This window comes from Penicillium angulare (genome assembly GCF_028827245.1).
Source record: "Penicillium angulare strain IBT 27051 chromosome Unknown utg000008l_segment0_segment0, whole genome shotgun sequence".
Classification (NCBI taxonomy): Eukaryota; Fungi; Ascomycota; class Eurotiomycetes; order Eurotiales; family Aspergillaceae; genus Penicillium; species Penicillium angulare.
Genome location: NW_026623167.1, coordinates 1,062,423 through 1,086,370, shown reverse-complemented (window position 1 = coordinate 1,086,370; position 23,948 = coordinate 1,062,423). Strand labels below are relative to the sequence as shown.

The window sequence follows — 23,948 nt, the reverse complement described above, 5'->3', positions numbered from 1 at the left end:
AATTTGTATATCATGCCACTCACCGAATCCATGGATGCCTTGGCTACTGCTTACAAAGGAACCTTGGATGGAAAATGGGTAATATAATAATAGGTAATAATTGGGAAATATGCTGCTATATCGACCATTTCACCTGATCATCCTGATCCTAGTGTCGCTGCAATATCCATATTCTAATATTGAAGACTCATGTTGCTATTTCGCGGTCAAAAGTGAAGGATGACCCGGGCCCGGCATCCGGAGCCTCGTATTGTACGCCTACAGAAAGCCCCCTGCATGTAAGCTTGGACCCCACATACGCCAAGGATTAAAGTCCAATCAGATAAGACCTGTGAGCTACACAAGCGCCTTCAAAGTATACAAAATCTATCATGGCTTTCAACTCCCTCGCGACCTTGAAAGACTATGAGCTCATTGAGTAACAATCGGCTTATAAATCAATTTGAAACCCACTGCAGAACTGTGGGGTCGCCATAGCTTGTCCCCACTATAATTGACATCGCGCAGAAATTCATTGCTTCAAATCTCTCATTCCACACTTCCCCCAAAACTACAACACAAACCAAAATGAGCATCCCAGCATCTTTCAAAGCCGCTGTGGTCCCCGAACCCCATGCGCAGCACAACATCGTGGACCGGTCGCTCCAGCCTCTCCAGCCGACCCACGTGGCGATCAAGATCACCGCCACCGCCATAAACCCAGTTGACTGGAAGATTCGTGACTACAATGTCTTCATCAAGGAATACCCAGCCGTCCTAGGCTCCGACGCCGCAGGAGAAGTTGTTGCCGTCGGATCCGACGTGACCACACACCAGGTCGGCGACCGTGTTTTCTTCCAAGGAATCATCGGCAACTATGACGCCTCAACCTTCCAGCAATACTGCACCATGCCCGCGGAGCTAGTTTCCCAGACTCCCTCCAGCGTCACTGATGATCAAGCCGCGGGAATAAGTCTCGCAACCGTTGCCGTGGTCACCGGATTTTATGACCAGACTGGCCATGGCATCACACCCCCATGGGCGCCGAACGGCAGCTCCGCCGGCAAGGGCCAGGCGATCGCAATTATTGGCGGTTCCTCCAGCGTGGGTCAGTACGCTATCCAGCTTGCACGTCTGTCAGGATTCGAACGCATCATCACCAATGCTAGTGCGGCGCACCATGAGTTTTTGAAGGGTCTCGGCGCACACGTTGTGCTGGATCGGAAGACTGCGACCGCGGAGGAGTTCAAGGCTGCAAGTGGTGATTTGCCACTGCGCTATGTGTTCGATGCCATTTCTAGCCCGGAGACACAGAAATTCGGAGTGGAGATCGCCGAGGCTAGCCAAGTCGCTCAGAAGGTAATTGTGGTGCAAAATGCGAACGAGGATGCGAAGAATTTGGGAGATTCCAAGTCACCCAAGGTCGAGGTTAAGATGATTCTGGGTCTGGGAAGTCTTCCCGCTTTGAGACATTTGGCTGAGCCCATGGTTCAGGCTCTTGGTGGTGAGAATGGATGGATCGCTAAGGGATTGTTTGTCCCCAACCGGGTGAGAGTTATTGATGGTGGTATCGGGGCTGTGGAGGCGGCATTAAAATTGAACAAGGATGGTGTCTCTGGTGAGAAGGTCGTCTTTCGCCCGAATGCTTAATTGAAAAATACTTGCTTGATAGCAATAACGTTCGAACTTGAGGAATAATGAAAGGGTTCACAGTCGATGTGCCATGAGCGTCGCTTAAACCTGCTCTCATCGTACAAATTCGCATGTATTTCAGTTCTGACCAGGCTCCGAGCTTCACTTCAAGCTGCTCTGGGGTTTGTGTAGTTCACTCGAGGTCATTTCCCAACCCACAGGGAGCGAAATATACATAGTAGTATTAAAAGTCACCTAGGAACAGCATCAGTTTTGTGATCCCAAATATTAGTACTTTACTGAATCTCAATGAATGATTGCGGAACATGATCTCAAAGCGGAGTAGTACTATTCGGATTCTCGAAATGTTGAATTCCTTTGATTTAACGATGCGCTCAGATGGATGTCGGTATACTCAACATTTTTACTTGTCGTTTGATACAACCCACACATCTCTCACTTCCTCAATTATCCGTTGCGCCGCTTCTGCTTATTAACATTCGACATACCTGAACATCATTCTATTTCTCGCGCCTTACACTATGTATTCAATGATAATCGAGCGCGACGTTCCTATACTCTCAGATTATGTGCCTATACGTGTTGATCGTCATCATGACTTTGCAACATGGAAATCCCAATGGTCCAATGGATCCCTGGCTTAACGCTAGCTCTACTGCTGCGGATTCCGAAGCGTTGACTCGGGAGCAGCTGGTGGAAAATCGCCGGGACATTGTTCAAGGCATCCTTGATCATCTTTTGGAGGCTGATTTCTACGAATGGAGATCCCCCTTGGCTTCACATCCACCCCGAAGATAGACCTGTCGAGGTCTTTGGCGGAAACTCAGCGATCTACATTGGAGGGAACACGAGGTCACGGCTTCTACTGCCAATTGTACCTCAATCATAGTCTTAATCCGACCCGGCTTTGGGGTTTATAGTCAGATTCGTAACAAGCAAAACGATCCTTTGCAAATTTCCACGGTCGGGATTAAGAATTCGAACATCAATTCTCAGATAGAACTAAGATCTCCACATTTCCATAAGCACTATTCCTATATTTCTTATTAGCGAAACTTAATTGTTAGGAAGTAAGCGGTGCGATCCATCCATCCATCCATGAATAGCTCGCTGAAAATAAGACAGGAAGTCGACCATAATTATCTCTTTTCTCTGGCCCAGTAAATCCAGTAGCGATTATCGAAACGTCGGCTTCCGCATGAAGGGGCTGGGGGAGGCAGATCATGCCGAAAGTAATTTTATGTGGAGAACCTTGTCGATCCACCATTTCCCGATTATGAACGAACCAGCAGAAATTCAAACCGTACCAGTCTGCTGGAAAATCAGATGGCTTGAGCTTATTGAAGCCTAGGCCACCGGTCCAAATAAGTTTATTCATAAAGTAAGCGTCAGCCTCACCAAATGTCCTTTACAGTTACATTCCCACATCCAGCTTCACACAGTCCTTGAAATTGATATAGAAAATTCTGACTGGGCCAAAGGGATGGCGATTTTCGCGATCGGAGAACGTTTCTTCACGAAGGCTTTGCTGGTACGAACTTCCTATGACCCCAAGGGGCATGAATGAAGCAGCCTCTTCAATTCAAATGAGTAATCGCTAACATAATTTCTGAGTCAAGGCCGCAATTCTTCTTGCAGCGGCATACCCTTACATAGCAGGTCGGCTGTGGATTATCTCAGTCATTCGTGCAAATGAACCATCTCTTATCACGGAGTTCAACAACTTCACCGAGTACGAAGTCAAATACCAACATGAGCTTAAGAATTGTGAAGATGCTCTCATTATCGAAGGAAAGGGTAGCGCAGTCTTGAGTTGTGACCCAGGCCGCGATCGGTGGAACACCGTCATGGGAGTGTCCGACAACCAGTCTTCCGTCCCTTCTGGAGCCCTTTATCTTTATCGCTACAACGAGCGCAAGTATCCCAGCGCGCATGGAATATTCAAGATCGAGTTGTTGGATTTTGCCGACAATTTGAAATTTCACCCACTTGGAATTGAATATCATGAGTCAGGTTCGACCTTAATAGTTGCAAACCATCATTTTGACGGGCCTCGACTGGAGGTTTTCACACTCGATATCATCTCCAACCCGCCAGTGGCACGTCATATGAGAACAATCATTCATCCACTGATCACGACACCAAATTCAATCCGTGCCATCAGTGCTCATGAGTTCTTCGTCAGCAACGACCATTATTTCAAAATACAAAAGAATCGCGCCTTGGCTAAGATTGAGACTTATGCTGCTATACCCTTGGGGAATATCGTCTACCTAGACTTGAATAACTTGTCTGCTAGCCGAGTACTCTCCAGAATCCCATATCCCAATGGTATAACGCTTTTGAATGATTCAACACTTGCGGTAGCAGCAACAAGCTCATCTCATGTGAGACTCTACAATATCAGCCCGGACAAAACACTGAGCTTGACGGAGACAATTAAAGTTCCTTTTATGCCGGACAATTTATCAACGGATCAGAAAGGAAGACTGCTGATCAGTGGGCATCCTCACCCCGCGAGCTTGGAAAGGATGGTCAAAAGCCGGAGAGAATGTTTGAGAGGCCAGCCGGTGGATACAAGCGTGTGCGATGCCATGAAAGTTCCGAGCTGGGTTATGGAGTGGGGAGTGGACGAAGGGATTAGAACTGTCTATCGGACCGCTGGTGAATTTGGGTCCAGCTCAACAGCTGTGAGGGATAGTGAGTACGGGCTGACCTTGATAACTGGACTTTATGCACGAGGAATCATTGCTGGGAGAGAAAAGTCTTAATGGATATTTCAAGCAAAACCAGAAGACGCAAAAACTTTGAAAAATCAGGGCAGTTTCACGATGGGGAAAGAATGGAAAGCCAGGAATAACACGACATTGGTGCAATTCATTATTTGTATAATAACCTAATACAGCCAAATGATCTTCAGTACAATTTACACTTCTCTTTCATCCTGGCATAAATCGATGAGATATTTACTACCGATCTCCGACATGAATTCGAGGATATCATGATCAAGACTGGCCGGCCTTGGCATGTCAATTTATATGGTGGTGACGCATGGGTTTGCGGTCCGTACCGACTTAAGCAACAAGTCATGGCGGTTCGTGAAAGAGCAAGCCTTTGATCAGGCAGTTAAATGGCTTGACCATTACCTTGTGTAAATGAACAATCGCCCCGAAGCTTCGAATTTAAAAGGCGTGATATCTAGTTACCGAGCTTTGGGGTCTTACAATACGAAACCCTATTACCGATTTCTCCTCAAACCTTGATCTTCAGATAACTATTAAGGAATCTAGGCATGCATGAGTTTGCAGAAATATCGTTAAACATTTTTCAAACAAGAAGACTTCATTGGTTAGAACTTAATATATCTGTGAACAGAAATAAAATAACGTATATTAAGAGTAAGGGTTATCACCCCACGTTTGTGAATTATTTTCGTTATCGAGTCCTCTCATTATGTTGTCAAAGAAAGCCATATCGACGCCTTGGAATGCCCAGTCGTCCACCCCCGCAGTCAGCAAAGGATCCTCATAGTTATGTGGGAGCGTATCAGAAGCCACATCTTGGTATCGCGATGTGAACTGGGCCGGGGGAGAATGAATGCCATCGAAAGAGCTGCATTCCCCTGCAGTCATCGATTGAGGGAATGTATTTCCCTCCAAGAGACCAGAGCGGGAATCACGCAATGCAGCTTCCGAGTTTTTAGTGTTATTGATACCAGTCGTCGGAGCTGGTAGATGTGTTGTTTCTTTGCAAACAACTCCCCGACGGGCAATTCTGACGACACCGAAGTAGGGTATTTGTACGCGGACGACGTTGCTGTCGTTTTCGCTTGACTGTAAAATTTCATTTCCTGGCGTCTGAACGCTAACACTCTCCGTACTGACGCCACCTGCTGTTTCGGAATCAATGGCTAGCAACTTATGCAATAAGCTCGCACTTTGGGCACTTAAAGCATCGCCATTAATTTGACTGATCTCTTCCATGTTCACCTGCGCTTGCTCTATCATTGCACGATCACTAAGATATTGGTGCGCTAAGAGGTTGCTCGTCTGTGAAAATCGGTGGCTATCGAGATGCGCCAGCAGCAGAGTAATAGCTGCCATAAGTGCAAAGAAGTCAACTGTTCGACAGCAAAAATTGGTCTTATTTTGACCACGAAATGCAATAAATCGCAAGAGAACCTCCCTAGAGGCATTCACGCAGGTCATCCTTGAATATTCGTACTTTCGCTCAAATGATGAACGAAGCATATAAGGCAAATGGAGCTGATTGAGCAAGTTATAATGATATAATTGGCTGAAAAGGCGCCCCATATCCAAAAAGAGGGCTTGTGGGTCATCTGTTGTACCGTCCAGTGTTGGCACAAGCCACCATTTGCTAGGCATAGTTCTTCCCGCTTTCTGTAGCTCTAAATCAAGTTCTTCCGTCAGGGTGAAATCATTGATACACTGGTCAGACTCATTGCGCTCTAATATTCGAGACGCGAGAGTACAATGCATCCTCTCCAGGCGGCCCATGGGAATATCATCTCTGAATGCTGTACCGGCGGCCATGCTCTGATCGAGGGAGCCTTGAGTAAGGCCCAGCATGAGACACAAATTACGGTCGAGGGACACAATTCGGAACCACATGAACTGCGGGTGAGCTTTTGTTTTGTTGTCAAGCACCTTAAATTTTGCTTGACTTTCACTTTGGTGAAGGTTCATCATTTGTGCAATGACCATAGCCCTTCGGTTCGCTATCCAGCTTCGTCGTAGATTTCCACCGTCATGATGGTACATGCTTTCTAGCATAACACACTCCAGTGCTTCGATGCTGCCAAAGAATGCGTCATTTGTAGTAACCAGATCAATGGCTGTTTTTGTTAATCTTTTCATCAATGCCAGGAATGATTCCGGCAAGCCGGCTGTCGTCCTAATAGCGTCAGGATTGATATGTTGTAGGAAACCAGCAATGTAAAGCATATGCCTCGCAATCAGGACTGGATGTGAGTTCGGACTAGGTATTTCGAGTAAAGTTTCTGCTGGCTTGAGGCCGTTCTGCATAAGGGCAGCATATGGAGTATTTAGGATCTCGTTAAAAAGTATAGCTTTTCTCCCGCGGGATTTGTATATCATCTCGATTACTTGTCGCGAGGGTAGGGAGGCGTGCAATCTCTGGGATAAGTTTTCATGTCTTCCCTCAGTTGTGGTCGGGCCGAAATCCTGATGAAAACTTTAGTAAACCAAGGATAATAAATTGAAATTCCACCTTGGAAAGAAAATGAACGTACATTCGAAGGCTTGCTTGAAGACAATAAATGTGAAGATTCTTGGCCTGTTGATGCAGGAGTAAGGATCCCATGAATAGATGCAGGAATATCGCTATTAGCAGGTGCATATACACTCCCATGGCGGTCCACCTTCTTGATGAGCTCCTCAACCAAGGCCTCAACCCGCGTAATACGGCCTTTATCTTGACCTCTCGCATGGTGTCGTCCCCTCCGGTCGGGAAGTCCCGATTTATCTCCCCCATCCACAAATTCATACTTCTGACTCACACATTTGGACCCTCGATGCTGGCAGCCAACACATATGGCTTCAACATTAGCATCAGTCGGAGAGCCCAGGACTGCATAGACACATTTCATCTTCCGCTTTTTGCACTCCCAGCAACTTTTAGTCCCTTTGCGGATCTTCCTACGCTTAGCCGCCGATTCGGCGACCGAGTCGTATCCCAAATCTATATCCATATAGGCAGTCGGCCAATCAGTCAAATGAGTCAAGGTAATTTGGTTGCAGGGGTCGTAAAAATGATAGAATGTAAACAGCGACGATTCCAAGATTAGACCATCGGGGGATTCGCGGACCACCTGACTCAGCGGATGTCTTTCGACCGCCGGAAATGCACGTCGCGGCGGTTGAAATGCGCTCTGTGCCCCACTAATATGTCCGAGGCCGCAATTCATGGCGGTCGAAGCATACTATAGGCGAACGTTTCCTTGCTCATTGCTCCGTCCGGAGATGAACGCTTGAATTCGACAGGCATTTGTAATGCACATCCTTTGTAATGTTTAGTAAATTCTAAAAGGGGTGTTCATGTGCGAATGTATTAATTTACTTATATTCGTCGTGTCGAGGAGATCATTTTCTGAAATCATCGGCCGGTAAAATTTGGCTACTATTCGCGAAAATGAGTTCAACATTCGATGTGGAAAAGGAGCGTCAAAACGCAGATTCTAGCACACTGTCTTCATTTAAGAAAGTTTCCCTTTCGGTCGATTTGGAAAGCGATATTCACAACACTCCAAATGCTGAAGAGACTTCTAATCTACCAGAAAAAGTGGATGCTGATGAACCAGATGCGGACGACGAAGCACAGTATCCTCATGGCATCAAGCTATTCATCATTGTCTTAGCTCTTGGTATGAGCATCTTTTTGGTTGCCCTCGACATGGTATGTCTCGCAATTCTCCAATGGCGACTTGAATCTCCCTTTCAAACTTCGTCGTCATCTAATTTACTATTCAAAAAATAGACGATTGTAGCGACAGCGATTCCCAAAATCACGGATCAGTTTCACAGCCTCGATGATGTTAGTTGGTATGGGTCGGCTTTCTTGATGACTACCGGGGGCTTCCAGTCAACCTGGGGAAAGATATACACATATTTTCCGCTCAAATTGTCGTTTCTGCTTGCAGTCTTTATTTTTGAGCTGGGAAGTTTGGTTTGTGGTGTGGCTCCAAATTCCGTAGCACTTATTATCGGCCGGGCAATTGCTGGAATTGGTGCAGCTGGCATTGGGAGTGGAGCTTTCATTATCATAGCTTTCATCGCGAGTCCAAAAAGGCGACCATTCTTTACCGGGATTGTTGGCATGTCGTACGGTATAGCGTCTGTTATTGGCCCTCTTGTGGGCGGTGCATTCGCAGATAAAGTGACTTGGAGGTGGTGTGCGTATTTCTATTTTTAAATTCCCCACCAGATGCTGGAATTCGCTGACTTGTTGATTTTCTATCCAGGCTTTTATATCAATTTGCCTGTTGGAGCTGTCGCAGCTACTTCCATAATTTTCTTCTTCCATGCACCTGATAGACCCTCGACAGCCAAGGTCACATTCAAGGAGAAGCTCCTACAGATAGATCCCATCGGGACGATTCTTCTCATCTGTACCATCACTTCATATATCCTACCACTGCAATTTGGTGGACAAACAATGGCATGGAAATCCAGTACTGTGATCGGTCTTCTTGTGGGATTCCCTCTCATGGCAATTGCTTTCATGGCATGGGAATGGTTCCAAGGAGAACGGGCTGCCTTTCCACCGCGCTTGATGGCAAACCGTCTCATCCTCGTCAACTCACTATACGCGTTCTTTTTCGCCGGCTCATACTTTATTATAATCTATTACCTTCCTTATTACTTTCAAAGTGTTCAAAACATCAACCCGACTATGTCTGGTGTACGAAACCTGCCTCTCATTGTCTCGATGTCGTTGGCCATCATTGTCTCTGGAGGCAGCATCACCAAAACGGGCCATACTGCTCCTCTTATGGTCGTTGGTGGGGTACTTGCGACAATCGGTTCGGGGCTATTGTACTCGCTGGATATCGGTTCAAGTACAGGCAAATGGATTGGATATCAAATCATCGGCGGGGTTGGATGGGGACTGGCTTACCAGGTTCCCATCAATGCGGTGCACGGCGCCGTCGCTCCCAGTGATATTGCGACCGTGACAGGTATTGTCGTCTGTGAGTAATTATTGCATAAATCTGGATTAATCTTACACAACTTGCTAACATACTTCACTCATTAGTCTTTCAAACTGTTGGGGGTGCCGTTTCTGTAGCTGCCGCGCAGGCTGCTCTTGTAAACCAAATTATCGTCAAGCTTGCCGTAACTGCACCAAATATCAACTCAGCCTTGGTAATTTCTACCGGTGCGAGCGAGCTGCGAGACGTCTTTACAACTGAGCAGATGACTGCTATTCTCCCTGCTTATATGACGGGTCTCAAGGTCACTTATGCCCTTTCGATCGCCACGGCAGGAATCGCTTTCTGTCTCAGCCCTTTCAACAACTTTAAGAAGATCGACGCACATGCTGCAGCAGACGGGTCTACGGATGCCTCCATATTCAGGGAAACATGAATCCCTTCTACAAATTCATGTTCGACATTAATTCTTCGAATAATCATCGACCCGTTTCTGTTGAATAAATAGAGGGGAGTTTGAACCAGGTGCTTTATAGAGAGAATAGAATAGTGATATTCAAGTTGTTTTCGTTAAACATAAAGTCCCGGGGCTCTGACATTTAGTATGTAAACATTGAAAGTAGGTAGCAGACAATGTGCGCAGATTGACAGTCGTTACCAGTTTTTATCTGTTGAGGAGTGGTAATGTGCAATATTTGTAAATATACCGACTTATTGGACAGTGGAGTGAAGATACGCAGCAACCTCAGTCGCAAAAATCCCGTCTCTCACAAGCTGATCGACTGACTCCGCAATTCAAGTCTGGCAGTTCTTCTGGCTAAGCCTAGTAGGCACAGGAGCCCGAAAGTTTGTCGTATCCTGCACAGGTACTGTAGAGGGTGGAGACGGAGGAGGTCAAGTTCAAACGGTGAAAAACCAAGGATGGAAAACGGTGTAGAAAAAAGCAAAACAAATTGACCTGGTTGATTTTCCAGTCCAGGGAAAATCAGGCTAAGATATAGACTCCTGGAGAACGCTACCATGTTCAAAGAACACCGTTGAATGGAATGGTTCTTTAGTGCTGCTATTTCGATCACTCTCCATGTCCAGCGGTCAAAGAAGGAGCTATTGGACGAGGAATGCGACTGTTGAGGCTCTTACATAGGCCAAGATTACTTGGGCTTTTGGCTAAAGGGGACCAGCGCTTATACCCTTCTGCCTAACGCTACTAGACCTCTGCAAACAGATCGGCCAATGATTTAAACTCGACCTCAGCTGGAGAGGTCAGTGCACGAGCGCCACACATCGGATTCTAATTCTCACCCAGTATCGGATTCATTTATTTATTGCACACGCCGTGTTGTTCAGCATAGTATTCAACCATGAAATATTGCTCTACATTTGAGTTGTCATACTATCCCAACACATACTACAACCACAGGGTGTGGAAAATATGACTTGATCTTCGATAAAAAGATATTATTCTTCGATACTAATATTACATATGAGGATCGGAGAATGTTATATCCCCCCAAATGTTGGAAATAGACTCTAAATCAGGAAACGTTGGATTATTTACCATAGCCCAGTATGGTGAGCTCGGAGAATGTGTCTTCTCCGTAAGATAATTTGCATCGGCGGTCATGAGAGAGCCAAGTCCTGGCTGTAGGGGGAAAAGTTTGCATCCGAAGCTCTTGATATAGGAGACTGCGTATATACTCCAAGGGGATTGCCGTCGTGTATAGAGCAGGTCTGGCCAAGAACGCTATATCTTGGAACACGCTGGTATGGAGCGATTTCTATCATTTGAGATATCTCAGTCCCAAACGGAACGATCTCAGGTATTCGGAGAAGACCTTGCTCGATGTCAGCAATCTGTAACCAAAGTCAGTAAATGGCCACCTAGAGACTCTATGTATCCTAATTACCATGGTAGATAGATATGGGTACATTTGCTGTAAATTTTTCATCAATCGTAAGCAAACGGCAGCACCTTCTGTCATTTGGTTTCTGGTAAATCCAAGTTGATTCTGAAGAGTAATGTCAGATGTTAGTAAAATTTCTGCTGCCGTGTAGGCGCATTCAGCCATCTCGTAATCGAGAGTCCACGTATCGCCCTCAAGTGCAAGCAGTGAGGCAAATATCGCGCATATTGAATGTGCATGGTGGAGACATTTTTTTCGGCTCTCGTGAAGGGCTTCAGGGCCCAGTTTATTGATATATGATTCCGGGAACACGTGCGAAGTCGAGAGTGTTCCACGAAATAGTTGACAATGGGCTTGATGCCACCAAACGTGTGTCATTATAAATCGAGGGAGACGAGGAGAAAACGATCGCAGCTCCAAACTCTTCTGAGAATACCTTTCTCCGTCAGGCAAATTCGATGAAAATATTTCTAATTCGTGCTCTAGATTATGCGAGTCTGACACTAGGGCGCTAAATTCAGCCGTTGGAAGAGCGGCGCGTCTTGTGTATCTGAAGTCGAAGTTAGAATCAAGGAAAATTGAGCCAAGAATAAGCTTTGGAACATACCGTATTACTTCGTCGTGAATGTTTATTATGCGTATATAATGACCGATAATGCCGACGCGTTCAGAAGAAGTTCCGTAAGGTCGAATGTATTCGACGTTAGTTTCGTTATTTAACTCAAAATCATCCTCAGGACAGGGGAGTCGTATATGAATTGATCCAATAGGACAGAGCGTGTACTCTTGGATGCCACAGGAGATCATAGAGTCTAGTATGTATATTGCCCACATGAGTCTTCGCCGTGACTCCTGCATGAAATAGGGCGGTTTGGTTGTCTCATGGTTAATTCGAAGTGCGAAGGCAGATCGAGTCAGTTGAGCCATGAGCATGAAAGCATCATCGTAAGACCCTGTCCAGACTTTGTACCGAATTACGAGAATCAATGCTTGTGTTTTTGAGATAGACGGTCGCTTTGACGAACTCATAATCATGCTCTCTGCCAGGTCTACACATCGCGAACCAATTTCCTTTTCTGTCGCCGGCATTTCTGGGAGAAGAGAGGTAACTGCTATAATGGCTGCGACAAGAGCCGGGTCAGCTTGACCATCTGATTGGAATCGCATCAGAGATGCTTTATGCAAGAATGCCAGAGTTGGAAGGCAATGCAGGCTTTTGAAAAAGACTTCTATCGCCAGCTTAATTCTCCCAGGGTGGAGTAGTCTAGATATCGGTTCGTTAGAACGCAAATCTTCGAAATTGGGTTTGGGTGACATGCATACGATTGATTGAGCAATGAACTGTTCTGGTGATCGGAGGCTGAGCCTGACCTCGACTCAGGATCATAATCAAGGCTTGTTGTATCCATAAGTTCATTAAGCGGCGTTATCGGACGGGATGGTTGAGTTCTGGGTACTGTCGATTTAAATTCCGTGCGCTGTCCTCGCGAGTATATGCAAACCAGTCCCTTGGTCACGCATCGCTCACAACTAGGTGAACTACCACTGCAACGCGACTTCATTGCATGGCATGCTGCGCAGGCCCTTGATACCCGGGCCCTTTTAGGACGCGGGTAATGTATCGATTGTGGGCCAATTGCTTGCAAGGATAAAAGAGAGCAGTCAAAGCCCAGCCTTGAACAGTTTTTGCAACCATTATCGCGCCCATCACATCGGACCTAACGATAGTAAGAACAGATTGTGGCAATAGGCTATGACGGTCAAAAATGCCGAAAAGCAATGATTTACCTTCCTGTTTCTACATTGTGCACAGGTTAGCTTTTTCTTGCAGGCGATAGGACCTGGAGGTTGGGACATGATCCCAAGATTCGGATCAATTGGGCGAAATGTAACCTGTCGGTTTGATGAGCACATCCGAGTCTTGGCCTGGATCGTCTGTTTAGAACGCGGAGCTAACGCGGGGTAAGTGGGGCTGACGCGTACAGCATACGCGATCCAGGCCTTCGATTGCATGCGTGGATGAGCGGTCCCCGTGCATCTATATTCAAGAAATATTTATTCCATTTTTGTATTATCCAAAGTAATTACAACTCATGACGAGAAGAATGCCAAAATCGTATCAATGTATGCAAGATCCCCACTCTATTGCCTTTCGGTCGTCCCCAAGGAAGGATCTATACTACCCACGAGCGCAGGATCATCCACCTTATACAACTCCGCACCATCATAGATCACACTGTCCAGCAAAAAGTCAAAGCACTTCGGCATTCTCAAACCTTCATCCGAATACCTCTGTAATGCCACGACGCTCTGTCCATCTCTTAAGAACCACGGGTCTTTCGTCTGCATCTGCCAAATCTCCATATCTCTTCTGAATCCTGCCAAAATATCATCATAGCCATTTTCACCCGCGAGATTATGGACTTCTCTTGAGTCTGATTCCAGATCATAGAGTTCTTCAGGTGGACGTTGGATGTATTGCTTGAGTGACCGGCCTCCGACCATAATATCTCTCTGCTTCCCTCCGTGGTGATTTCTGCGAATACCCTCAAAGCTCAAGCTGGCATAGAGATCAGAAGCGAAAGGAAAGTCAAGTTGCCACGCGATATTTCGGTGGTACTTGTACTTTCTACTGCGGATGAAACGAGTGGGCCAATAATTGGCAACCTCGTGGAATGTATGAGACCCGTAGACTTGATGCTGCCATTGCTCCTTAGGGAGAATATCTGTGCGATCCATAATGGGTAGAAACGATTGCCCAACACGCTTTGGGGGCTGTGGAGGTTGAGTTTCTCTGGTGAATACCTGGCCCTTGGAGATCTCGACGGGTGTAGAAAACTCAATTGGAGCGCCAGCCCAGTCCAGGAATGTAGGAAGTATGTCAATATAGGATATCATGTTCGGATTCCGAATACCACGAGACGAGGACCCGGGCATTCGTACAATGAAAGGCAATTGAATCCCGGCCTCGTATAGCGTTGTCTTAAAATTGATGAAAGGAGGCCCGTTGTCACTGCAGAGGACAACTAAAGTCGAGTCCGCTAGGTTCTGCCTTTCGAGTGCATCTAGGATTAGGCCAACACCATAGTCCACGCGCGAAATTGCTTTGTAATATTCCACATATTCAATGCGTGTTTCAGCCACGTCTGTAAGCCAGTTTGGGATTTCAACTTGATCAGTCGTGTAGTCTGGGGCCACAAAAGTGCCATCGCATGTTTCTGCATTTCCAAAGCCTCCTCGAGTTCTGATATCTCGGTGCGGGTCCACGAAGCCGATTGTCAGAAAAAAGGGACGTTGCGTAGCATTGGCCTTTTGAAAGAAAGCGTCTGCACGGTCGGCAACCCAAGCAACATTTCTTGTCTCGCTCTCTTCTCTTGATTCCCAGGGAAATATACTTTCTGGTCCCACGTGTACCTTTCCCAGTATTCCTGTTTGGTAGCCAAGTGCATTGAAGAGTCTGGGACCTGATTGAACGTGGTCGAAGCATTGAAAATGATTTGAACCGCCTGCTAATCCGTACTGACCACTCTCATGCGGATGCAGACCTGTATAAATGGTGGTCCGACTCGCACTACACGATGCTGTGCTTGTGAAGGCATCATCGAAGACGATTCCATTTCCAGCTAGTTTATCGATATTGGGCGTTTGGAGGCCTTTGGCACCATAACATGGCAGGCACTTGCCGAGGTCATCGGCCACCAGAAAGAGAACATTTCTCTTGGGCTTCGGGTTTATGGACTCCATTGCGATAAATGATTGAACTCCATGTAATTGACTTCGAGGGTGTCGAAGTAAAGTTTTTCAAGTTAAGGGCAATAATGCTGGACTCTCTCTTCCAAGTGGTGCTGAGCCGACCGAGCCGACCGAGCCGCCGAGCAACCTGAATTCGCCATGAATTCGCCAGCAAATTAACATCTCGGCGGCATCTCGGTTCGGACATCAAAAAACTTCTTACATTTGGCATATCGAGTAGCCAGTAACATTGCATTCTACGATCGCCATTACTAGCATGGATTTCGCCATTTACTGGTACCACGGCGAAATACCACGAATATATCGGCCCTGGGCGCTTTGGTCCTATGGAAGCTCCTTTTCCCCGCAATTTTTGCCATATAAGAATATATGCTCTTAAACCCGTCGCATATATATAAAAACTTGTTGATCCCTTGAGAGGTAGGGGGAACTTTTCAGATCCCGTTTCTCTACCACTGTACTTTCTGTGACATAAAGCGATCATGCTCAGGTTCAACTTGTTTACAAACGGCAGGTGGAAAGATGGAACTCCATTTCTTCTCTTTTGCGCACTTTTATTTGCATGGGGTGGCATTCTTTTCGGTATTGATACTGGCTCCTTTGGCTCTATACAGGCTCTCCCCCTTGGTTGAAGGTATTTGGAACCCAGAGCGTCGACGGTACCTACGAGTTATCTACATCGCGACAGGCAGTCATGAACGGCAGTATGTCACTCAGAGTTTCTTCAAATTGTTTGGTGATATAAAATATTCTAAAAGCAGATATCAACTATAGTTGTTTGGCCTGGCAAGTTTTTGGGTACTGTAACTTTCGAGCCGCTGGCAAAGAGATACGGGTATAAAATGTCAATTTTGGTTGCATGCATGATTCAGTTTGTTGGTATAATAAGTATGAAACGATTTTCTTGAAAATTGATATGTTTTAACTAACTCTTTTTTAGTTGAATTGACTGCACACGAATGGGTTCAATTTTCTGTTGGCAGAATCATCGCATATCTTGCAGTGGGCCTCGTGGAAAATGCTGTACCCTCCTACTCAGCCGAAATTGCCCCATCGTCATTGCGCGGGGCTTTCTCTGGCTCCTTAATGTGCATTGTGACTCTGGGAAATATTTGGGGTGCTGGTATGGGGAGGGCTATGACCAGCTATACAAATAATGCTGCATGGCTGATACCCGTCGGCGTTCAATTGATTCCAGCCGCGATTCTCCTGATTGGGCTTCCTTTCACTGTTGGTAAGCAGACGATGCTCCTTAAATTTGCCCGAGAAATTTTTTACCTAGAATCCCCGCGTTGGCTGCTGGAGCAAGAAAATAATGAATTAGCTTTGCGAAACTTGAATCGGCTGCGCCCTTCAGGTCAAGTCGAAGATCGTTCCACCGAGGCTGAGTTGGATGCAATGTCCTGTACCCAAGAGTCGGACTTGGCTGGCGCGGATGGAACTTGGCTTGAATTGTTCCGGGGAAACTACCGACGCCGTGTTATTATAGCGTCTCTTCTGTTTTGGGTATGTTCTCAAGTGATTTATCGGACTATTGAAATCATATGCTTAACCTGATGGTACTGACAATCTTCGCAGTTTCAACAAACTACCGGTGGTCAATTTGTAATCTCATACGCGCCAACATTCTTCAAGGATATGGGACTTGGTAATAAATCATTTACTTATTCTCTACTTACTCAAGTAGCAGGCTTTGTTGGAGCATTGATTTCTTGCCTTGTGACAGACCGAGTTGGCCGTCGACCGCTGCTTATCAGTGGCATGTTTTTGGCAACTTTATTCAATTTCCTCATTGCTGGACTCGGCTCAAAGGCCGAGATATCAACTCCAGAGACCAACATGGTCATTGCTGCACTCATCCTGCTCTCTGCCAGCATTAAATACTCTGCTTCTACGTTAGCTTATCTGATTGCCGCAGAAATTGGGGGTACGCGGATGCGGAAAAAGAGTCGGTATTCATTCTGTATGGGATTTTTGGTATTTAGCTCACTATTCGATAGCAATTGCGGTTGCGACGGCTGTAGATGTTATTGCAGCCATTGTCATCACCATCTCCATTCCCTATCTACTTGGGACTCCAGGCGCTAATTTGAAGGCTGGAGTTGGATGGGTTCTTGGTGGTAACTCGGGTTTGGCATTATTGTTCGCCATATTGTTTGTTCCTGAATTAAAAGGGCGATCCCTAGATGAGGTTGATGAATTGTTTAAGGCGAATCTCTGGGCCTGGCAGTTCAAAGACTACCGGACATCAACTTCTATGAGGCAAACGGCTCCGCATTCCGAAAAGACGGTTGAGAACAAGGTAATATTATACAAGGCGTAAATATAATACTTGTTTAGGATGGATCTAATCTAGGCCTTCTGGGGAAATCCCATGCCGATCAATATCGAAGGCTCTGAGATGTTGTGGTGCGCGTAACTCATAATTCCAATAGCGCCTGGTTCCATCATCATTGTGAAAGGAAAATCCATTGGATATTTCAGCCAGCGCTTTGTAAAGGCACGAAGAATGTGACCATGAGCAACCTAGATAGGTATGGTGTTAGCATGAAACATTGTCGACTTCAATAGAAAGGGGGTGTATCTCATACTATCAAGATGTCCGCAGCAGCTCCACCATTCATGTGGGGTTTTTGTATACTGTATATCGTTTCAATCAGGCGGTCTAGACGCTCACGAACTTGCTCCGCGGATCTATATCATGTTAAAAAGGGACATCATTCATAGATAAAATAAGAAAAATAGAAGAACGGCGAGCAAACTCACTCTCCACCTTCACACCCATCTGTCCAAATATCCCAGGCCTTGGCGGTGTCCAACCCCTTCTCCTTTCTCTGCGCGCGTATGTCATGCGGCGTCACTCCTTCGTAATCACCGTAATCCCATTCAGCGATATCCTCTGTGGTAGTGATTTTCCCCTGCTTCAAAAATTCATTTTTCTGCGCATCGCCAAGAAGCAGATCGAGCGTGCTCTGAGCGCGTTGACGTGGGCTGCAAAATACATGGGCGATTTTGGATGGGTTAATGAGCTTTCCATGTCCCACAAGTAGCTCGCCGGTGCCTCGAACTTGACCAACACCGTTAGCCGTGAGTGGAATGTCCGACTTGCCCGTGCATCGCCCGTTGATCGTCCATTCGGTTTCGCCTATGGTAGAAGAATTGGCCCTTGCGCCTTTAGATTTATACATGTTTCACTTACCGTGACGGGCGATAAAAACCCTCGGTGTTGTGCTGTTTTGGTCTGACATGTTGAGTACTTATGAGTAGATGGTGGAAATTAAATGACGAAGGCCGATGATTCAAGAAATGAAGAGAAGTGGGTCCGCACTCAATGACCCCCGCTCAGTAAAGAGGGGCATTATTTATTCAGTGTTTCTTTTGAACACTTGATACCAAATTCAAACCTTTACCTTTATGATCAGTAACCCATCTAGAAAGCCTCTTTCAAATTCTTTTTACTAATCCTTATGTGTTTTATAGACAAAAACTAGAAGTCGAATTTAAATCAGGTTCAAGATTATATTTTCGATGGAAAAGTGAGTTTTCAAACTTAACAAAAACATAGAAGAACAGCAAGGCAAAAAGAAAAAGGCCAAAGAAATAATAATGACTCAAATTTACATATTATTAATCCTATATATCAAACCAAAGAAATAACTGTATTCAATACAAAAGGAGAGTAAAACAATTATCTGCGGATAAGGGTGCAGATACCAAAAGCTCGTCTAGTGCTTGGGGCCCTTAAGAGGAGGAAGCTTGAGCGCACTATCCTGTGCCGAGGCCATGAGAATTGCAGGTTCATCCCTAGACTTGGTGCGATAAATAATCACAGTCTGCTTCTTGTCCTTGTCACCGAAGATCTTGTTGAGAGCCAAAGGCTCCGAGGAACCCCAGTGTTCACCGATGTTCTTGTAAATAGCGACGTCGTCCACGCGCTTTCCACCGTAGAAGATCTCCAGCAGAGTGACATTTGTGTAAACATATGAGCGGTGGCTGGTACGTTCAAGGGTAGCATTCACTTGATCGGTGATACGTTGCTGGACCTTCTCCTCCACATCCTTCAGCTTGTCGACATGTTCCTTCTCCTTTGCGGCAACAGTGTTCTTGCAGTCCTCCTTGGTGCCATTGATCTGCGCATTTGCAGCGTCTAGCTTTTCGGTGGTATCGTGGTTGTGGGCCTTTTCAGCGGTAAGCTGCTCCTGCAGTCCCATACAGATGACGTGGGTATCATTAAGCTCTTTCTTTTTCAACTCAACCTCATCTTTCAGTTTTTTCTTCATCTCCTCCCACTGCCTCTCCAAAGTATCTTGGTCAATTTCAGAGGCTCTCCTGGATTCAATGAGCATGCCCAATTGGGCATCTAGGGCGATGATTCTTTCGCGGGCCTCAGTTGAATCACCAACAAAGATAAGACCTTTTCTCTCTGTATCGAGGAGCTTCTCCAAAGCCTTCTCCTTCTCGTCTTGCATGGATCTCCATTCTCCAAGAAGTCGGTGATTCATGAAGTTCAAGGCTTGGCCCCACTCAACGGTTTCCTTCGTCCAGTGGCTATTGTAATGGGCCACCTTTATGACATGCTCACGCTCAATCCGGAGGCTCTTTTTCCTCATCTGCCCCTCCTTCAACTCATATTGGGAATTTTCCCATTCTATCTTTACCCTGACATGTCGTCTGTGCAACTCTTTTTCCTTGCGATGGGAATCATGGTAAGCCTTTTCTGCTTCGTCGCGATCTTCCTCCGCCTTCGTCGCACGGTCTCTCGCCCGATCCGCGGCAGCCTGGACTTCCTGGATTCCGATCTCGAATACAGCGTTTTCTGCTTGAAAAACTTCGTTGGCTTCGATCTTTTTTTCCAACTCAATCTTCAGGTGATCTAATTGCTCAGTAAGCAATTTGAGCTTATCTAAAGACTCATGAAATTTGATTTTGAGGTCTTTGTTCCCGTCTTGAGAGAGCACGTATTGTTTTTCCAGAATCTCAAATCTCACAACCAGTGATTCGAAGTCCTCTCTGATAGCTTTCTCGTGAGCTCGAGCCACTGCGGCCTGGTTTCTGGCCTTGGCCTCCTCCGCGAGAGCCTTTCTGGCTGCTTCCACGGCAGCAGCTCGCTGGAGAACCAACGACTTCACCAGTCTTTCGAAGCGATCTACATCGTTCTTGAAGTGTTCGATGGTTACCTTTTGCCCCTCAACAAGGTTCTCCGCGGCCTGAGCTCTGACAACCTGCGCATCACGCTCAGCCAAAACATTCATCACCTGGACACGTGCAACTTCCAATGCACATTTGGCATCAGCCAGCTCCTTTTCAAACTCCGCACGGCGGGTGTTGGAAGCCGTCATCTTTCCCTTGACAATCATGAACACACTGGCCTCGAGCGTCTAGTGTCCTGACTGAACCGTGACTCAACCAAGGTGATTTGCTTAGAGAATTATCCTGATGTCCTAGAAATGCATATATGATATACATTGGGATGAGCCCATGAAATCGCTTTGCAAGACCCCATTCCGTCAATAGCTAATCAGTGGCTTAAACAGTATTAAGTTTAATTTTCTAGTCCCCTAAGTTTAGCTAGGTACATTTAGTATTAAAGGCAGGTCGCCGGAGCTCAGAAATCCCTTTGCCATTCTGTTGCTCATATTGCTGCCTCTTATGTGATTTTCACATTCGCGTCGTTTTCCACTGCCCCATATGGTGACTCGGCTTCCAGCGAGGCGACTTGCTCTGAGCCAGTTTCCTCTGGGCCGTCTTCATCCCCATCATACACGTATGCGGTGTTGAAGTTTGCGGCAGTCTCCTTCACGTACGGCCAGTCATCCTCCCAGCCGAGCTGATTCCAACCATAAAGGTATCCGGCGTCGCCATTGCCACCTGCTTCTTTCAAAGCGAGCGGATAGTATTGATAATACAAGACGGGACCGAATTCTCGATCATTGAGGAAACCCCTGAAAAATCTTGTTAGTCACATGATATATTTTCAAACAGTCAAATTACAAGAAAAGAACCCCTATCCGATACGTACTGTCCACCAGGTGCATATATCTGGTCATGGCTCTGAAGTAGGATAGAGCCGCCCGATTCTAAACAAGAAGTACCAGACTTATCGACCTAAACGTAAAAGGTCAGTGGCGTTCACCTGGAAAGTTTCGGTGAATACTTACAAAGCCTCCAAGTCCGGTGGTTGAACGACACACGTGGATGCGATATTCCTCGCCTTGAGGCGGGCTAGTCGCTGTGTAGGAGCCAGCTAGTCCGCCGCTATAGAGGAGGTAGTAGTAACTGCCATGCTGGAACATGAAAGCGGCCTCCTCGCGATGATTTAGGCTAGCATTGTAAGTCAACTGATGTGAAGGCACGGAGCCGACCTTCAACGGGCTATCTAGTTCAACCTGAAAGAGGTCCTTCCAGTAGGACCCGAATTGCAAGTACTCCTTCCCATCAATAGCGATCCAGTTAGGGTCAATGCGGTTATAGGCATTGTTGGCAGGCAGGCCAATTGCGCCGTGGTCGGTCCACGAGCCCGGCTCTAACGTTTTGGATGTTGCCACACCAACTTGCGAGTTCTGCGTGCCGAGCTTCGATAGCACGTAATACATGTAGTATGTGCCATCTGCATAATGTAGATCTGGAGCCTTCAAGATTTGTATACGTCAATTTTGTGCATTCTTTTCTTTTTATCTGAATATTTCGTCACTTACCCAAATATTCATGCTATCGACATCATTAAGCTTGATTATGGAGCCATCCGGCAGTGCTGCGCCCACATCTTGCCACGGTCCCTCGATTGAGGGCGAGGTCATCGTGTTGACACCCGAGCCTGTCGAGAAACGAAAGTATGCACCGTCCGAGGCGCGCTGGATCATGGATGGATCATGAGTCCAACAGTCTCCTGAGCAGGGACCTGGGGCTGGATAAGAAGCGCTGGCCAGCGAAACAATAGAAAGTAAAGAAAGAGCCCGCATATTGATTAATAGGAAAAAGTGTCCCGACAGGCGATGTAAAACGAAAAGAAAAGGTCAGCCTGGGCGAGATAGTATTTTCGGAGCTAGGTATTGCGAAGTAATATTTATATTCATTCTCATCATACTTTAATTTTTTTTGGTTGTTATTTGTTTTCCTCTTTCAAAAGGTTGAGGAATGTGGCCCTGCGGCCAGTCTTTTGCGGTTGGGACGTGCCCTTGAATCCGGAGAATGCGAACAAAGTGTTCATTCCCTCTGTTTATCCATTCCGCACACAATAGCAATTATAAACAGCAGGAACCGCATAGAAAGGTAAAAATCAAATATTCATAACTAGAGATGTACAGAGATGAGATAAAAGGACCCATTCTTCAAAAAGAGGCACTAGGAAACTCCATGTAGTTCTTTAACGATTTCGAGGCCGCCAAAGGATTATCCGAGCATCGCGCTACACATTCGATCCAGTAACATACTTATCTATTTCAACTGATAGAGGGTCGATGCGCTATATAGTATAATACACTAAAGCTGACTCTCTGCCCAGGTGGCTTATGAAGTTATGATACTGCACTGGGACCACCTCTACTACTAGTACTAGTATACCACCTCCACGCTTATAGGTGGAAGCTTAATCTATAAGTAAGCTCAAGATATAAACTAGGAATTTGGACATCATATGGAAGATCAAAGTCCTTGAATAATACATCGGGGTTTTGTTTTTACCTATGCCTGATAACGTCAAGATGATTGGTTCAAGTTGCTCTGTCAGTGGGGCTTTTTTGAAAGTGTCCAACTTCTTGAAGTTTAAGCTGCTAGTACATACTGTGATCGATATATAGTATTATGATCGTTCAAATCTTTCGAATTTGGAGGTTATTCTGGTAGGTAGTAGAAACTGCGAGAAAATTAAATCAAGCCATTTCTGTTTGCAAAATCATGATCATATTTTGGATTATTTTATTTATTAACCCCTTTTTAGGATTTTGCAGGGCATAATTGCAATTATCAAATAGCTAGCCAACGTCTTTTGCTGCAAGTGACTTGGCTGGTATGGGCGTCTACCAGTATTTACTCAAACAGTGATTATGCCCACGCCATCGATGGCAAATTGTCAGATGTTGTGTTTAAAACAAATGAAGACAAACAAAACTCAACTGAGGAATACAAGCTAATGATGGATTTTTTATCCGTACCAGAACACCCGTACCTTACCTTACAAAGACCGAAAGTCAGCCACAGGAATTCGGATTTCTTTGAATGTTGAGATTCCGCCTAATGCGTTATCGTACATAGTCTTTATATCATAGGTCGCCACTCAATTGCCGAATGTTCCACAGAGCTCCCCCCGCACCTAACCCTTATATTAAGGCCACACTGCCTCGTCATTCCAAGAACTTTCACATAACCCCAGTGAAATATTCTACTTATTTTATCATTCCAAAGTAAAACTTTCAGTCGCAAAGCTTCTCGAACTTTCAAAATGGTCACGTCTGCTATTGACGCCAACCCCCTTGATCCAAACACGATGTACCAGTATGGCCAAACTACTACGAAGACTCACAAGTTGAATGACTTGGATACGATTATCGATCGCAATGTTGCACCGTAAGAAAAAAATATGCATCTTAAGTCATGATAATTTGTTAACATACCTCTACAGGTCTCCCAAAGCAATGTGCTCCGAGCTAGCCCATCAGCACGCGATGGAAGATCTTCAGAATATGACAGAGCATAACTCGAATCAGAACAACTCAGCTCAAGGTACGTGGAGCCTCTGTTGTGATATTCTTAGTTTTTTTTGAATGGACTGTGATCTAATTGACATAAAGACGCGAGCTCCTCTCGACGATCGTCTGACCAGTATGCCAAACATGAAGAGCCTCGGAAGCCCGAAGAGTAAGGCTTCCATCAAGAAACCCGCCATATGGATCGACCTAGGGAATGTTTTTCATTGAATGTATCATGGGAATTATTTGTACTTAAGAAACTACTGTAAAATATCATTTCTCCCA

General features: G+C 45.8%; 12 protein-coding genes across 12 annotated transcripts; 6 read left to right on the top strand and 6 right to left on the bottom strand.

Moving 5' to 3' along the window:
- Positions 1-567: 567 nt before the first annotated feature.
- On the top strand, positions 568-1,629 carry N7478_011130 (zinc-binding alcohol dehydrogenase family protein; the record flags this gene model as incomplete). The annotated part of the gene is made up of 1 exon (XM_056927344.1): positions 568-1,629. The coding sequence occupies one exon, from the start codon at positions 568-570 to the stop codon at positions 1,627-1,629; it is 1,062 nt and encodes a 353-aa protein (XP_056774392.1).
- A 597-nt stretch (positions 1,630-2,226) lies between these two features.
- Positions 2,227-2,430, top strand: N7478_011129 (uncharacterized protein; the record flags this gene model as incomplete). The annotated part of the gene is made up of 1 exon (XM_056927343.1): positions 2,227-2,430. One exon carries the CDS (start codon positions 2,227-2,229, stop codon positions 2,428-2,430), a length of 204 nt encoding a protein of 67 aa, XP_056774391.1.
- Positions 2,431-3,115: 685 nt separating this feature from the next.
- Positions 3,116-4,403, top strand: N7478_011128 (paraoxonase; the record flags this gene model as incomplete). Its single annotated transcript, XM_056927342.1, has 2 exons — positions 3,116-3,163; positions 3,252-4,403. 2 exons carry the CDS (start codon positions 3,116-3,118, stop codon positions 4,401-4,403), a joined length of 1,200 nt encoding a protein of 399 aa, XP_056774390.1.
- Positions 4,404-5,024: 621 nt separating this feature from the next.
- N7478_011127 (uncharacterized protein) lies at positions 5,025-7,363 on the bottom strand (the record flags this gene model as incomplete). The annotated part of the gene is made up of 2 exons (XM_056927341.1): positions 5,025-6,836; positions 6,905-7,363. The coding sequence occupies 2 exons, from the start codon at positions 7,361-7,363 to the stop codon at positions 5,025-5,027; spliced, it is 2,271 nt and encodes a 756-aa protein (XP_056774389.1).
- Positions 7,364-7,803: 440 nt separating this feature from the next.
- N7478_011126 (MDR family MFS transporter) lies at positions 7,804-9,758 on the top strand (the record flags this gene model as incomplete). The annotated part of the gene is made up of 4 exons (XM_056927340.1): positions 7,804-8,067; positions 8,149-8,563; positions 8,633-9,361; positions 9,427-9,758. The coding sequence occupies 4 exons, from the start codon at positions 7,804-7,806 to the stop codon at positions 9,756-9,758; spliced, it is 1,740 nt and encodes a 579-aa protein (XP_056774388.1).
- Positions 9,759-10,942: 1,184 nt separating this feature from the next.
- Positions 10,943-12,315, bottom strand: N7478_011125 (fungal specific transcription factor domain-containing protein; the record flags this gene model as incomplete). The annotated part of the gene is made up of 3 exons (XM_056927339.1): positions 10,943-11,176; positions 11,230-11,776; positions 11,834-12,315. 3 exons carry the CDS (start codon positions 12,313-12,315, stop codon positions 10,943-10,945), a joined length of 1,263 nt encoding a protein of 420 aa, XP_056774387.1.
- Positions 12,316-13,368: 1,053 nt separating this feature from the next.
- On the bottom strand, positions 13,369-14,970 carry N7478_011124 (sulfatase family protein; the record flags this gene model as incomplete). Its single annotated transcript, XM_056927338.1, has 1 exon — positions 13,369-14,970. One exon carries the CDS (start codon positions 14,968-14,970, stop codon positions 13,369-13,371), a length of 1,602 nt encoding a protein of 533 aa, XP_056774386.1.
- Positions 14,971-15,821: 851 nt separating this feature from the next.
- Positions 15,822-17,302, top strand: N7478_011123 (general substrate transporter; the record flags this gene model as incomplete). Its single annotated transcript, XM_056927337.1, has 4 exons — positions 15,822-15,867; positions 15,920-16,485; positions 16,558-16,906; positions 16,980-17,302. The coding sequence occupies 4 exons, from the start codon at positions 15,822-15,824 to the stop codon at positions 17,300-17,302; spliced, it is 1,284 nt and encodes a 427-aa protein (XP_056774385.1).
- A 29-nt stretch (positions 17,303-17,331) lies between these two features.
- N7478_011122 (histidine phosphatase family protein) lies at positions 17,332-18,227 on the bottom strand (the record flags this gene model as incomplete). Its single annotated transcript, XM_056927336.1, has 4 exons — positions 17,332-17,505; positions 17,571-17,673; positions 17,746-18,124; positions 18,179-18,227. 4 exons carry the CDS (start codon positions 18,225-18,227, stop codon positions 17,332-17,334), a joined length of 705 nt encoding a protein of 234 aa, XP_056774384.1.
- Positions 18,228-18,704: 477 nt separating this feature from the next.
- On the bottom strand, positions 18,705-20,336 carry N7478_011121 (uncharacterized protein; the record flags this gene model as incomplete). The annotated part of the gene is made up of 1 exon (XM_056927335.1): positions 18,705-20,336. One exon carries the CDS (start codon positions 20,334-20,336, stop codon positions 18,705-18,707), a length of 1,632 nt encoding a protein of 543 aa, XP_056774383.1.
- Positions 20,337-20,626: 290 nt separating this feature from the next.
- N7478_011120 (uncharacterized protein) lies at positions 20,627-21,938 on the bottom strand (the record flags this gene model as incomplete). Its single annotated transcript, XM_056927334.1, has 4 exons — positions 20,627-20,921; positions 20,999-21,084; positions 21,138-21,608; positions 21,675-21,938. The coding sequence occupies 4 exons, from the start codon at positions 21,936-21,938 to the stop codon at positions 20,627-20,629; spliced, it is 1,116 nt and encodes a 371-aa protein (XP_056774382.1).
- A 1,478-nt stretch (positions 21,939-23,416) lies between these two features.
- N7478_011119 (uncharacterized protein) lies at positions 23,417-23,836 on the top strand (the record flags this gene model as incomplete). The annotated part of the gene is made up of 3 exons (XM_056927333.1): positions 23,417-23,541; positions 23,597-23,697; positions 23,766-23,836. The coding sequence occupies 3 exons, from the start codon at positions 23,417-23,419 to the stop codon at positions 23,834-23,836; spliced, it is 297 nt and encodes a 98-aa protein (XP_056774381.1).
- Between the last annotated feature and the right edge of the window lie 112 nt (positions 23,837-23,948).